Here is a 15,244-nt window from a genome sequence, read left to right as displayed (position 1 = left end):
TACACTGTAAGAATCAATTAAATATTATATAATATAATATGGAGGAGGGAAAAAACAGGCACAGCAGCTTACGCGAATAGAAATATCGTTCTTCCTCCCACGAATGAAATCCACTTCCAACTTAAGAAGTATACACACGTTTTGGTTGCTAATACAATGAAAGGTTATGAAGCTAACATCATTTCCCTCCTCTTTGCCGTTTCTCTTCTAAGGAAGCGGCCTCGTTCAGCATGTCAGCTGCATCCTTATCCATGTTTAATTTGGACAGTGCAACAGCCTGCATGTAAAATGCCGTCGCCCAGTCCGGATAGACCAACTGAGCTTGCATTGCATCTCGCAGCGCAGCATCCGGTTGATCGCAAAACAGGTAGCAAAGACTTCTCCGCGCATAAACGGTTGGGGAAACCATGGTTCCCACATCAATGAACTGCATGATTTAAATCAAATCGATATGATACCAACAAGTACACTTCTTGAACTTTCAAATATAACCTTTTTTATCATACCTGGGAGTAACACTCAATTGAAGTTTTGAAATCCTTATCACGGAATGCCAGGTCGCCCCGCTTTCTTGCCTCCAACATATCCCTCATTTGCTGAGTCCATTCTTGGAAAGATAACTAAAACATGTGAACGAAGAGAGACTTAGTTTAACATCCGTAACAATAGAAAACTCGTGTATTTTCAGTTAAGTACCTCGTTAGTTCCTTCATCATCTTTATAGTGTGTCATCAACAATATCTGATGAATAGCTGTAAGGTCCATGCGAGAACAAGCATCACCCATTGGAGATAGAGGATGCTGGGGAGTTGGCGGTGCTGGTGCTTCCTCGTGCTTTGCAATGCCAAGCATGACATATGATGGAACCTGAGAACAAAAGGGACTCTAACTGTTAGCCTAACATCCTCGCCAGTGCAATCAATTAGTTGTAATTGTATGTTAAGAACACAAAAGCACATATTTTTCCTTCTTCCAGGTGACAGCAACCCAAAGAAATTACTAGAAAGATGCCAATCACACAACAATGGACAGCCCAAAGAATAAAAAGAGGCTCACATCGGGTTTATTCTGCAGTCTGGACAGAGTCGTAACAAGGTCATTGATCTTGGGCCGTTCTCGAGGTTCATATTGCAAGCACTTAGAGGCAAGGTCGAAAACCACAGTTGCCTCATCGGTGGAAAAGTTTCCCTCCAAGTGTGAATCCATTAGACGTAGAATATTTTTACCCCTTATCATGTCAAGAGCCTGCATCGACAAAGAATAATCATCCGCTAAATTATATGGAAAATAAACATATATAAAGCATATCCAATGGATTGAAGAAGAAAAAGTGCAGAATGAAGCAATTGTATAATATTTTTCCTGAAAAAAAAAGGGATATATTCCAGGTCCTTGTGCTAATATTTCCAACCAAAAGTTTTGCAGCCTATTCACTTCTGGCATACCAAAAAAAAAATGTTAAAAAGGCCATTTATTGTTTTCTTTTACTATTTTAAATAATATTCACGTTGTCAAGAGCCAAACCAAGCTAAGAGCTTAAGACAACTGCAAAGACACAGGAAAGAGATACCCATATAAACAAGATCTTTTTGGGCCTAAAGTATGATGCACTCATCCTCTTTTACCTTGTGCAGAAATTTTTATTTGATTATCAACGATTTGAGTTGGCAATGATTTAACTCCTGACTGCTTAATCATGGATGCAGAAATATTATGTCAAGAAACAAAATCTATTTTCCATTAGCAGTTGATGAATTGGACTTGTGCAGCGGAAGGGGAATAAAGTTGCTTACCATAATAATGGCATTAATAATTAGTAGAACTACTAAATCATTTAAAGATCAATATTCAAGAGTTAAATAGAACTTTACATTTTTTTTAAAGAATACGTACATGACTTGGAGGGATATGCTTGCCGCTTAGTAGATCCAATAACACAGTTCCAAAACTGAAGATTACACTTTCTGGAGTCACCCTCCCTGAAAAGACACATCATAGCTGTCACCAGAAATTACAAAACACCAACCACGTAATCTATGTCATCATCATATATAGTATTATTAACTTGAGTTCCTTACATGTTATTTATGATAATATTAGTATGTCTAAAGTTTAAGTAATGTTGCTATGTAGCAACAAAATATATTATGCAATACAACATTACAGAAAATAGGCACCAACCGTTTCTCAGGTACTCTGGAGGGGTATAAGCAAGATTCGTGCTATAACTTTTGCCGTCCCTACTGTTCTTAATCAGCCCAAAACATGAAATCCTCGGATCACCATTCTGCAAAAACATCAGCACCCTGTCAAATTTTGTTTCAGAATACAGATGGCCACTTAGCAAGACATAGCAGTTTCCAACCCACAAACATTGGAACCACTTATCAGTTATATATATGTCATAGCACAAAAAACTGTCAACCTCAGAAGAGCAAGAACAAAGAATTGCCATATAGTACCTCATCAAATAGCACTCTGTAGGCATTCAGGTCATGGTACAATGGGTGACCTTTATTACTGCAATAATCCAATGCTTGTGTGATGGACAGGGCAACTCTTAATCGCATGCTCCACTCAATTGTCTGATTTTCCCCTATAATGGATGGGGACAAAAATTGCAGGGTTAACCTAGAGTAATAGACAATCCATGTTTCAATGAATTCATGCAGAAAGTAGCACCAAAAAATACGTAAATAATACAGAAGGTGCATTTGTGAAGATGATACTTAAAATATATCATGAGCAGTAAATCGTGCATAAGTTGGAATCTTGGAGAAATAACATTTCACAAATCAAAACTTCAGAACAAGATATAAAACTTGAGTTCTTTTCACAGTAACTAATATAGGTCGATATGTGAGGATAACTGCTTATAAATAAGTTAAATGGCTCAAATAGGAAAAAGTTGTGGAATCTGGCTCCAAGCCTTCTACACGTAAATTGCAGAGAATGGATGCCCAATTCACTAGTTTGAGCAATTCAATCAAAGAATGAAGTGGGCATGACTTATGAAAGAGACAATTACGAATAAGAAGGTAAGTAGCTAATTGTATTGTTATACGTTACCCCGAAACAAAAAGAATAAGAAGCAAAAGAATAAGAATTTGTCACAAGATAAAAAGTTAAAGAAAATATGTAGTTGTATATATCAATCTCTGGGCATAAATATCATTTCCAGAACAACACATGGAAGACAAGGTAATTCTATCCGCAATGTTATCTCAACTCTAAAGAAGCAAAATTCTTTCATTCCTCTGAAGTCTAAACCAAAGACACTATAGAATAGCGAAATCTGAACATTGCCACAAAAGCTCGGCTAGTTTACGAATCCTAACGCAATGAATTAGTAAGGAGAAACTGTTGCAGTCTATTAGGGCAAACCAGGTCCTAAGGAAAAGATAACCCGGGAACAATCAATCATGTTTCAGGTGTAAGAAAGCAGAGTAAGCATTCTTCAAACACATGAATCGCAAAAAGGAAGAAGAAGAAGGGACATACAATGAAAAAGATGTTTGGCGAGAGTGTCGTTGGGCATGTATTCTGCAACGAGAAGCCTCTCATCCCCATCACAGCAATACCCAATCAAATTCGCAAGCCTAGGGTGCCTCAATTTCCCAACACTCCAAGCCTCATCCTGCAGCCATGAATCAAAAACTCAAATCAAACGAATCAAAGAAAAATGAAAAGGAAAGAGAATAAATTGGTTCTTTTGTGGCGCGTACAGCGAACTGCTTGGGGTCGGGCCATGCCGATTTGGAGAATCTCTTGACGGCAATCAAACGTCGGTTATGATTGTTGAGGCGACCCTTATAGACCACATTGGGGGCTTTGTCGCCGCTCTCGGAGACGATGTGATCGGAGCTAAAGCCGTTGGTGGCCGATTTGAGGTCGGAGAGGGAGAACTCAGAGAAAGGAGGGACGTCTAGGGCGGCAGAGGCAGCGGCGGAGGCACCAGTAACAACGGTGTTATTGTTGTTATTGTTGTTGGCGCCGTTAGGGGAGGAAGCAACCGTAAGCGGATGAGGGTAGTTATGACGGCTCGAATTAGATTGGCAACAACCCATTAGTTGGAAGCAGATAACGTAAACTCCGTTATGTTTCCGTTGGTGTGAGTGTGTTTGAAGCAGCTTCTTCAGACACACGCACACCCAAACACGCATACACAGAGAGAAAAAGAAGAGGAAGACAAAAGAACAGCGCAAGTAGGCAAGATGGGCCTCACAGACAGACAGCACTACCACCCGTGTGCTTCAGAGAGAGAGAGAAAGAGAGAGAAAGAGAGAGATGTTATTAATTTATTATATTGTTTATTAATTAAAATAATTAGGAAAAGAGGCTCAGCTTTCTTTTCCTCTTCATTGGAGCTCTCATCTCATCTCTCTCTTCTCTTTCCTTCGTCCTCTCTCTGTCTGCACTGACAAAACCTCCCTGTCGCTCTCTCTCCTCTCTTCTTTCTTACACCAGTTGTCCGTTTTATTCTTCCTCAGCCCTATTTTTGTCTTTTCGCACCCCTCCTCCATCTCACCACATCTTCCCCTTAATTTCATTTTAGTTAGTTAAATGCTCTTGTCTGTTGTCATTACGAATTTACACATCTAAAGCAACTCCACTTTCTTAATCTCGCCAGACCCAATTATTCTAGATTGGGTTCCACTATATTTAAATATTTCAAAAACATAAAGCTCACCCTTGGGCCGAAAGCAATTATTAGTTTATTACTAATATTTCCAATCAATGCTAAATTGCTAACCATTAGTTCCTCTTTTTAAAAGCTATTATTAATTAGGGCTGGGCTACACATACAAGCTTACAAGCTTACAAATTGGCCCAGCTCAAATAGAAGCCACGCGCATAAAGAGAGATAACATGGCGCGTCAAAATCACGCGCTCAACACTACAACCGTTACGTACGGGAAACTCTTCCACTTCTTCCACTTCTCAAAACGCTTCGAAAACAAGGAAACCCTTCCATTTTCGAGCGAAAATCAAAGTTCAAAATATACAAATCGTTCTTCGAAACCTCCATCAAAATACCATCAAACTCTCCGTGAAGAATCTGAAGCAAAGCAACAATACTCAACGTAAGTTCGTTAAGATTCCTGTATATTTTACTTTTCTTCTACGTCGTTCTTCTAGGGTTTACTTCTTGCTTCTTTGTTACACTGTTCTAAGTTCTACGTCGTTCTTCTAAGTTCTACGTCGTTCTACGTTCTTGTTCTAAGTTCTCCTGCTATTGTTGTTGATTTTTGGGGGTTTATTCCGTAGATTGGGGGGTGTATACTGCTTGAACTTGTAATGTAGCTTGATATTGAAGCATGTTTGACTGATATCTGACTGATATACATGGATGTATCTGAATAATATCTATGGGTGTATCTCACTGTTATCAATGGGTGTATCTGATTCTTACATATGGGTGTATCTTACTGTTATCAATGGGTGTATCTGACTCATATATGCGTGTATCTTACTGATATCTCCATTAATTTGATATTGAAGCATGTTTGAGTGATACCTGACTGATATAAATGGATTTATCTGAATCATATCTATGGGTGTATCTCACTGTTATCAATGAGTGTATCTGAATCATATCTATGGGTGTATCTTACTGTTATTAATGGGTGTATCTGACTCATATATATGGGTGTATCTTACTGATGTCTTTGGGTGTATTTTTCGTTTCAGAGAAAATGGCAGCAAGAAACCAAACAAAAGACCTTAAGTGTGCCACACATCTCCTGAGTGATAAGTTCAGAAACATGACTGAGGAGAAGAAGGCAATTGTAAGGGATCTCGGATTCGGTGGGTTGATGCACATCCCACCACTAAGGGTGGATCACCAACTCTTAAGGGAACTGGCAAACAACTTCAAATTTGGGGAGAACAGACTGAAGACAGGATATGGTTCTTTCCAAATAACACCAAAAACAATAGGTGATGCGCTTGGCATCAATGCAACAAGTAACTAGCTCAAAATTATAGGTGTATATTAAGTTGATGCTTGGGTGTATTTAAGGTTGATGCTTGGGTGTATTTGAACTGACTTTGATACTTTGTTGTTTTTCTTTTTTGTAGGAAATCTGTTTCCTGAGAAAGTTGAGTATAAGCAACTTTCTGATGATGATAAAATAATTTATAGAAGATTCCAGGGTAAGACCCTCAAAAGTCTTACCGATGAAATGATGGAAATCGGCGTTGGCAACGAAGAGGAACGCCTGATGTTCAAGAGGATATTCATCCTCTACATACAGATGGCGTTCCTTTTGCCAACGACGATAAACAAAATATCACCCGTGCACCTGGCCCCAATTTTTAAGATGAACGGCATATCGGAGAGAAACTGGGGGGCATGTTTTGACCTTCATGATCAAGGGCATCACAGACTACCAGGAGAAGAAGAAGAAGGCAATTGATGGCTGCCTCTTTGCCCTGATGATAATATACTTTCATCTTTCTGAAAACAAAGGCAAGAAGAGGGCTGAAAGACCACCAAAGCCTTGGATTGCCAACTGGACTAAGGAGCAGTTGGTGGAAAGAATGACTGCAGAAAGAGAGAAAATTTTGGTAAGTAAACATAATATGTTGCTTGTATTTTATTTACCTGAATGCTGCTAGCTAAAATATCTAATGTTTCAGGGGATTGTGAAGATGGCGGAGACAAGAGCAAGAGAAAAAATGAAAAAAAAAGAAAAAATGAAAAAAAACAAGAAATAAAAAAAACAAAAAAAGGAAGGCAAGTCCAACATCGTCTTCGGAGACAGAAACAGCTACTGACAATGACACTTCTACCTCTGAGTCTGAGACTCAAGAAGACTCAGAGGATTCAGGAAGAAAACACCCCAGCAAAAAGGGGAAAAAGTAAGTACCATATTTGGGTGTAATTTCTTTTTCGAGTTGGGTGTATTTTGTTGATCACGTTGGTTGTGTGTAGTTTATTAAGCTGGGTGTGTTCGTTTGCTGCGTTGGGTGTATATTGTATATTCAGTTGGGTGTATATTGTGAATTCATTTGGGTGTATTTTTAATATGTTCTAAATAATGATTGTTTGCCTTCCAGAATGGACTCCAGAAAAAGAAAGCAGAGGCAAGAGGAGTCAGATTCTGATTCAGAATCTGAATCTGAACCAAGTGATGAGTAATGTCCTGAAATTATTACTCCTTTCTTTTGGCTTCATTATAAAGATTTCGTGTATTAACTAAAGTGTCTATTATTAACTTATAGGAGCGAAGAATCATCACCTGCAGAGAAGGAGAAGAAAAAGAAAAAAACAAAAACAACACCAAAAAAGTAAGCACTTCTTTGCATAATATTCTGTGATAAAATTAATTTTTTATTTCTGATTGGTACTCTTTTTTTCCACCCAGAACACAACCAAAAAAGAAAAAAGTTGTTGTGGAGGATTCACCTCCTAAAGAAGATCAATACTTTGACGGGTACAGTACCTCGTAAGTTATATTACCGTCTATCATCGTAATTATTTTTGTTAACGTCTTCTTTTATGAATGTAGTGAGACATATGAAATATCAAGTGACGAACTAGATGAATGGCTAAGGGAAAATGTTGATAAATCTGCTGCAGAGGGGTATGTCTTGCTGGGCTGTGTATTTCAGATTTTGGTGTGTTTTGTTTGCTAATAATTGTTTCTTGTTTCGCAGGGAGAACCAAGCTGACCTGCGATCGACAGAAGGTCGCTATGTGTCGTCTGAAACGTAAGAAGCTTTCTTATTTAATAAAATCTTGTCATCATGATTTGGGTGTATTTTGTGGAACCATTTGGGTGTATTTTGTGGATCAAGTTGGGTGTATGTTGTTTAATAAGTTGGGATATTAAGTTTGTTGTGTTGGGTGTATATTGTCCATTCGGTTGGTTGTATCTTGTGCATTCATTTGGGTGTATTTTATACCTGTATCTTATTTTGTCTGAATAACATGAGATCTGTTTTAGAATGCCGGCTGTGAACTTGGGAAGTGATGGTCCTTCCTCTCAAGGGCGCACAGAACAGAGTAGTGTAAACCAGCCGTCACAGAGCATGTAATTTCTCTTTCAAATAACCGTTACTTTTGTTCTTCTATTACCCTTCTACTTCTAATTCTGTATATATTTTTTTTAGAAAAAAAAGCCCTTTATTATTTTATTCAAGAAAAAAAAGGCAGGAAAAAAAAACAAAAGCTGCAAGTATGTAAGTTCTCAAAAAAACAAAGGCTGTCTTCTTTTTGAATTGTTCGGGTGTATTTCTTGAATTTCTTTGGGTGTATTTTAGGTTGAGTCCGTCTGATTCGAATATGATGGTTGTGAGGGAACAGACACCGTCGGAAGCGCTTGCAATGTGAGTTTTCCAATAATATTTCAACCTTATAACCTTATTATTTTCAAAGGCGTTGTTAACCTTTCATTTTTCTTCTTGTTTAGAGTCCCGATTCAGGTTTTTGTGCCGGCATCCCAAACAACCACTAAGACAGATTTTGAACCAACACATATGCTACAGATTGAAGGGACTACAGAAACGTAAGAAATAGTATTGAGTGTATATTTGTTTAGAGTTTGGGTGTATATTTGCTAACAGTTTGGGTGTATATTGTTCCTGATTAGTTTTTTTTACGCCGTGATTAATTTTTTGCAACTGTGCAGCACTTCTGAAACCCCCAAACAACTTCAAGAGACCACACCCACGCTTCCCCCAACTCCAACTAAAATGTAAGTTCATCAGACTAAAATCAATCTTTGCTTATCATCCGTATATTCTTATTCTTATTCTTATTCTTATACATGATGACGCAGTCATCCAGACGCAGAAGACGCTGCTGCCCTGTTGATGATGGCACGGACAGCATCCTATGTTCCTAAAATAGATCCAGGGGTGCCATCATTCAGCCTTGGATTGACTGATTCAAGCCAGGAGGGGGCGTCAACGCAGGAGACAGAAAGGGCAAAATCTCCTGAATCTGCAAATTTGATAGAACAATTAGACGATTTGGTCCAAAAAATAGCAAGCAGTGCGGCGAAGGGGAAGAACAAAAGTTCACAAATTCAAAGGGAGACTGGGGGAGAAAGTTCTACAAAGTTTCAAACTCCTGGGGGATTATATCAGATTACGGATGATATGAAACAAAAGTGCTACATCTGGGGGACGAGACTGAAGGAAGATGCAGATGGCAATACTAACGAGTATGAGGAAATGTGCACTCTGATTGGCCAAGGAGAATACATTTTGATGAGAATGCACCTTGTATCCCTCCAGGCAAAAAGTGATATAGAATCTCAGATAATATTAGAATAACATTAATGTTTTTACACCAAAGTCAATTGCAATGCTTATTAATGTAAAATTGATTTCGGCATATATTTCTAGATTGTATCTGCCATCTGCCTCATCCTCAACCAGAAAAATGAAAAGAGGTTTCAAGAACAAATATACTGTCTCCCCCCCGATATTGTGGTAAGTGTTACTTCTACGAACTTTGGGTGTATTTTCTGTATTGATTTGGCTGTATTTTTTACGTTCAATTGGGTGTAAGTTTAGTATTTCATTTCTTGTTTCGCAATTCTTGCAATGCATGGCACTTTCGGATCACCCAAAGGGGGAATTCGTATCACCGAAAACGAAAAAGAAATTCAGGGTGGAAGCCTACCCGAGTTTCATTCCCTTCATAGATAGAAAAAAATTAACTTCGCATCCATATGTAAGTTTTCGTTTGCTAAATTTGTTAGTACGCTTATTTACTTATATGCCAAATAAAATAACACACTGTTGAAATGTGGCAATCCTTCAGATTTTTGCTCCTGTTTGCCACTCGGGACATTGGTGGTTATGGCTAATAAATACAACAAAGCGGAAATGTCATATACTTGACCCGCTACACAAAAAAGCTCCAAGCGATGAGAGAAAGGACATTAATAAATTCACTGTAAGTTGCCTCTGTCTTCTTTACTTTAATATTTAGGTCTATTTCGTTAGTTGTGTTGGGTGTATATTGTCCATTCAGTTGGGTGTATCTTGTGCATTTATTCGGGTGTATTACTGATTTGTTTTGCTATTTAAGGGATATGTATTTTCAAGATTGATAACATATGCCGGCGGGGAACCTCTGTAGAAAGGGGAGAACGAGAAGAAAATTAAATCATCATATGTTAAAATATCAGGCCAAAAAACAAGGTATAAATTTGTGAGTCTGAACATTAAACTTTTGTAAATGAGATTTGTAATTTATTTTCTTCGTTTTCAGCTATGACTGCGCTATCTATGTTATGAAGTGGATGGAGTTAATTGAGCCGGAAAACATCAAAAAGGGGAAGTATGAATGGGATAATTGGCCACAGGTAACTGTCTTTAGAACTATATAACTCTGTATTACTTTACTGAATTAATATTGTTGTTTAAATAGAATATACTTTTTAATTGTAGGAGGAGGTGGACCACTATAGAGTGGAGTATGCTTCCCGGATACTATTCAGTGAGATGAATAAAGAAAGATATCGGGCAATTAGGGAGAGTAGTGCTATAAGGCTGTCGAAGCCATCCTCTGTATTATTGAGTCCGTTTTGTCAGATTAATTCTGCTGATATAGAAACTGCGTAATCCAACTACTGGGTAGTTTGTAAATTGAACAAATGATGTAAATATTTGCCATTTATCAACAACTTCTATTCCATGTATATTTTTTCCCATAGTTAAACTATCTGTGCTGGTAAACTGTCTGTGATGTATTCAAAAGCTGTATTACAGGTGGTAAAATATGAAGGAAAAAATCAAGGCATATATAAACGCAAATTATAAACTGTTACACCCAATGCAGGTCTAATAATACACCCAACATTGCATAAAATATACACCCAAACTGTCTGTGCTGTATTCAAAATGTATGAATTACATGTACTAAAATATGAAGAAAAACATCAAATCAAATATACACCCATAACCTGCGAATTTTTAGAGCTTTTGTTCTATATGAATCTATATATGTGTCTATATGTAAATTGTCAATGAACAAAAATACACCCAAAAGAACGGTACTTTTACACCCATATTCTATAAAACTATACACCCAAAGAATTATCCCCTGCTGCTGGTACCCTGAACTGATAATTCATAACGTGTCCTTGATATTGGCTGGAATTTGAATGCGCCGCTGATGCAGCATCAAACAGGTTTATCTGAATATAACACTCACACATTAGCTAACCTATTAACGAGAAAAATAAACTCAATCGCTACAAATTTAAAGAACATTACTTTTACCTCGCTTAAAACTTTCGTCTTCTTCTTCTTTGTGCCATTTGCAATCTGTTTCTCCAGCTTTGAACCTAGCCTGTTTTTTGGACGTCCTCTTGTTTGAATCCTTGGCGGGCTTTGAAGCTCGTTAACGGATTCCAAGTTGGCGTCTTCGTGGGATAAAGAAGATGTCCCCTTCCTTTTGGCTTTTAATGCTTCCATCTCGGCCATGACGTTATCGTACGCACGGTGCAGAATTGCAGTCAGCTCCTCCGATTCGGAGGCAAATTCGCAAATATTTTGCGAACGAAAAACCAATTGGTCGAACCTCTTGCTTCTTGGCTCCATTAGTGGCTCGTCGTGGCTGCTCTTGATGTGTGTGTGTCGCCTCTTTACCTTCTTGCTCCATCGTTCCAGTATGTATCTAGGTGACACTTGGCTTGCTTGTTCGAAGCTTAACACGCTTAGTGCGTGACGGCACAGTATCCCTCTGGACTCGAATAATAAGCATTGGTATTTTACCTCGGCTGCAACTGAGTCGTAAGTAACCACGAACTTGTTGAATATTGAGCTGGAAACTTATTCTCCGACTTCGTATACTGAATAGCCTAGAGAGGAATTCTTTAATCTGGTGATGCAATTCGCCTTTCCTCTGAATTGCGCTTGGACTTCCCTAAACTTTGCATGAGTGTACGCATCTTGAAACTGAGCTTCAATGGAGGATTTGGTTGCACACGGTATGACCGTATGAAAATCTGCAGCATCTGATTCTCTCTCTGCTTGCTCCCTGCTTCCGAGGCAATTATCGTATTGTTTGACGAACTGAATAAGCGAGCTGTTCCGGGTGATATACTTGTTAAAAAATGAATGCATGCTCTCGCTCCTTTGTGTGCTTCTCATCCCTGCCCAGAAGTGGTGATCCAGATAGATAGGAACCCATATGTGACGGTCTTCGTACAGATATGCATAATACACCCAAACACAGACTGTAAATACACCCGAGGGAACATGCAATATACACCTCTGCTGCAGATTTTAAAAAGACATTACCTGAAAGCCACTTGTTGTCCGCAAGACCAAAATTCAGCAGAAAATCATTCCAATTCCTATCGAATGAGTCTTTGCTATGAGAGTTCCAAACAACTTGGCTCATTTCTTGTTCGATATCGGCATGTCCCTTGTACCCGTTTAATTTGCTTGGAATCTTCTTCATGATGTGCCAAATACACCAACGATGAATTGTCGTTGGCATACAGGCCTCTAAAGCCCTTTTCATTGATGCGCACTGATCGGTGAGAAACCCTTTCGGAGCGTTTCCTCCCATGCAACGAAGCCAGCATTGAAATAACCATTTGAATGATTCAATTTCTTCGTTCTTCATCAAAGAGCATCCGAGAAGTGTTGACTGACCGTGGTGATTCACCCCGACAAAAGAACCACAGACCAAATTATACCTGAAACAAATTACCATGGTCCAGAATGCAAAATCATTAGTTACACCTTAACAAATGCTTCGCATACACCCAATGAAACAGCCAATATACACCTCTGATGCGGATTCGTAAAAATAAAATAATTTAGCATCATAAACAGGGGCAGTTTGTTACCTGTTTGTATTGTAGGTGGTGTCGAATGAAATGACGTCTCCGAAATACTCAAAGGCGGCTCTGCTTCTTGCATCGGCCCAAAAAACGAGCTTAATCGATTGATCCTCTTCGAGTTGGAGCTCAAAAAAGAAATTCGGATTCTTCTCTTTCATTCTTAACAAATATTTCCCGAATTCCTTTGCATCTTCTTGTTCGGAAACATTCCGCACTTCCCTCGTAATGTAATTCTTCACGTCCTTTTCGATAAAATTTAACTCGCGATGACCCCCGGCAGCCGCAACAAATGATTGGTATGTTTTGCTTGGTCTGATACCGGCCTCCTCGTTATTCTCTATTGTACGACGAATGGACATGCTTAGTTCCCTGTGCTGTTTGAGCATCTCTGCTTTGCTTGGACAGCAGGGGTGTGAATGATCGAGCACAACCTTTGAAATAATCCAAGCACCGACATCCTTCAATGTGTGTATATAAATTCTTGCAGGACAGTTTAAACCGGCTGTAGGATTGGTCTTCTCGGTCGGAGATATTTTAGATTTCCATTTTCCCTCTCTGCTACATGTAATCAGTTGATTCTTAATCTCGTTTTCCTTCCTATTTGTGCACCGAACTCTTGTAGAGAAACCTGCAGCCTTGGCGTAGTTCCTATAAAATTTTCCAGCACCTTCAAGGGTGGTAAAGGTTATTCCAACCTTCGAAACAAGCTCGTCATCAACAACCGAGAGAGGCTGCACAATACACCGTGTCAGAAACTGTGAATACACCCATAGATATGATTCAAATACACCCAATCATGCCTAATATGATACAGCCGAACCGCAACAACTCAACTACATAATGACCTTTAAAGCCATAAACTGTAAATACACAGGCTGCAGAATACACCATGTCAAAAACTAAAAACACACCCAATTATGTCTGATATAATACACCTGAACAACAACAACTCAATTAAAATAACAAAACCAGTAGTGTAGATACACCCACACTTCTAGCAAAAATACACCCAAAAAAAGACCTGATCTACACCCGAGCGTCTGCTATAAATTCCAGGTAATTAATCACAACTAATACATTGAATCGACAGATTCATGTTAACGTGTTAGTTTCACAGTCAATGTTCAGCAATTTTTCAACCACACAATGCTATACAAATTACTGAAAGAAAATTGATTATGTAAATCAAACCTCAGGAACTTCGTTAGATTCAAATTCATAATCCACTTCGCCTGGATTCAACTGAGAATCTGAGGTGGAATGATCCATTATCTTCAAAACGAGTTCAAACTTTGATTTCAGAAAACAACAAATCAAAATAGAAAACGAAGCTCGAGTTGCAGAGAGAGAAAAAAGTAACGTAAACGAAGAACATACCAGTGAGAAAGGGAGAGGAAAAGAACGATGGAGAAGAACGAGGGAAGACGCGCGAGAAGAACAACCAAATCTCAAAATAACGAAAACGAAGAAGGAAACAAATATTTTAAATTTGGTAGTTAGATATACGCGGGATCTTATATAGCGCGTGTAATCAACGTATGTGGAGCAGCGCGTATTTTCGTTTTATTGTTTAATGAGCTTGTAAAGCATATTGCAGAGCTTTTCCGTATTAATTAATTATTAATTAATTCTCCCATTTTTCCGTACCAGTATTGTTCATTGTCAGGTTTTTCTTTTTTAACTCAAAAGAATGTATTAAAAGATTTTCATATATACAAAAAATTGCAAGCACTATTTAACTTTTACCACTAATTACGTACCTTGCTGTCCGTAGGTACACTTTTTTTTTTCTCGCTTTTTTCTCATCTCTTAACAATGATCCGTAATTTATTTTAGAATAATTATCTAAATTAATTCACAAGAATTTTAAAAAATAGATATTTTAGTTTCTAAAAAAAATTAAGACACAAATTAATCTCTAATATTTTATTTCAATAGATAAATCAGTTTCAATTTATTTTTCAGTAAAGTAATTATCCAGATCAGTTCTAAAAATGTTAAAAATGGATAGTTTAGTCGTAAAAAAAATTAATACACAGATCAATTCTCAATGTTTTTCTCTTTTAGACATAATAGTCTTTTGTCTAAAAAAATAAAATAAAATTATTATTATTATTATTATTATTATTATTATTATTATTATTATTAATTGCATAATAATATTATACCATAATTTTTTATATTTTTTGAACAAAAATAATAATAAATTTATTCATTAAATTTTTACGTATGTATTTATAATATTTATATATAGTCACTAAATAATAATAATAATAATGATAATAATAATAATAATAATAATTAAAGATTATTCTACAAAAAATTTAAAGTTGAAATCGTTTGATATTTTTGTATTTAATATAATCAAAAGATGTCCTATTTTAAAAATTATGTTTGTATTAAAAAAATATTTAATTTAAATTTCA

The 15,244-nt window shown here is 37.5% G+C and overlaps 2 protein-coding genes and 1 long non-coding RNA gene across 3 annotated transcripts; 2 read left to right on the top strand and 1 right to left on the bottom strand.

Moving 5' to 3' along the window:
* Nucleotides 1-4,634, bottom strand: LOC112764397 (serine/threonine-protein kinase BSK1). The gene is made up of 9 exons (XM_025809968.3): nucleotides 3,726-4,634; nucleotides 3,502-3,637; nucleotides 2,463-2,596; nucleotides 2,182-2,287; nucleotides 1,894-1,979; nucleotides 1,057-1,245; nucleotides 697-867; nucleotides 507-620; nucleotides 1-427 (listed from the first exon to the last, which is right to left on the bottom strand). The coding sequence occupies exons 1-9, from the start codon at nucleotides 4,161-4,163 to the stop codon at nucleotides 179-181; spliced, it is 1,623 nt and encodes a 540-aa protein (XP_025665753.1). The 5' UTR covers nucleotides 4,164-4,634; the 3' UTR covers nucleotides 1-178.
* A 2,428-nt stretch (nucleotides 4,635-7,062) lies between these two features.
* On the top strand, nucleotides 7,063-7,821 carry LOC140180993 (uncharacterized). The gene is made up of 4 exons (XR_011875433.1): nucleotides 7,063-7,140; nucleotides 7,228-7,293; nucleotides 7,371-7,439; nucleotides 7,515-7,821. It is a non-coding gene; the product is annotated as an uncharacterized lncRNA (long non-coding RNA).
* Nucleotides 7,822-8,222: 401 nt separating this feature from the next.
* On the top strand, nucleotides 8,223-9,617 carry LOC140180992 (uncharacterized). The gene is made up of 4 exons (XM_072223081.1): nucleotides 8,223-8,334; nucleotides 8,418-8,513; nucleotides 8,637-8,702; nucleotides 8,787-9,617. The coding sequence occupies exons 1-4, from the start codon at nucleotides 8,291-8,293 to the stop codon at nucleotides 9,283-9,285; spliced, it is 705 nt and encodes a 234-aa protein (XP_072079182.1). The 5' UTR covers nucleotides 8,223-8,290; the 3' UTR covers nucleotides 9,286-9,617.
* The last annotated feature ends 5,627 nt before the right edge of the window (nucleotides 9,618-15,244 follow it).

This window comes from Arachis hypogaea, chromosome 17, assembly GCF_003086295.3.
Source record: "Arachis hypogaea cultivar Tifrunner chromosome 17, arahy.Tifrunner.gnm2.J5K5, whole genome shotgun sequence".
Lineage (NCBI taxonomy): Eukaryota > Viridiplantae > Streptophyta > Magnoliopsida > Fabales > Fabaceae > Arachis > Arachis hypogaea.
This window is presented reverse-complemented; position numbering and strand designations above follow the sequence as displayed.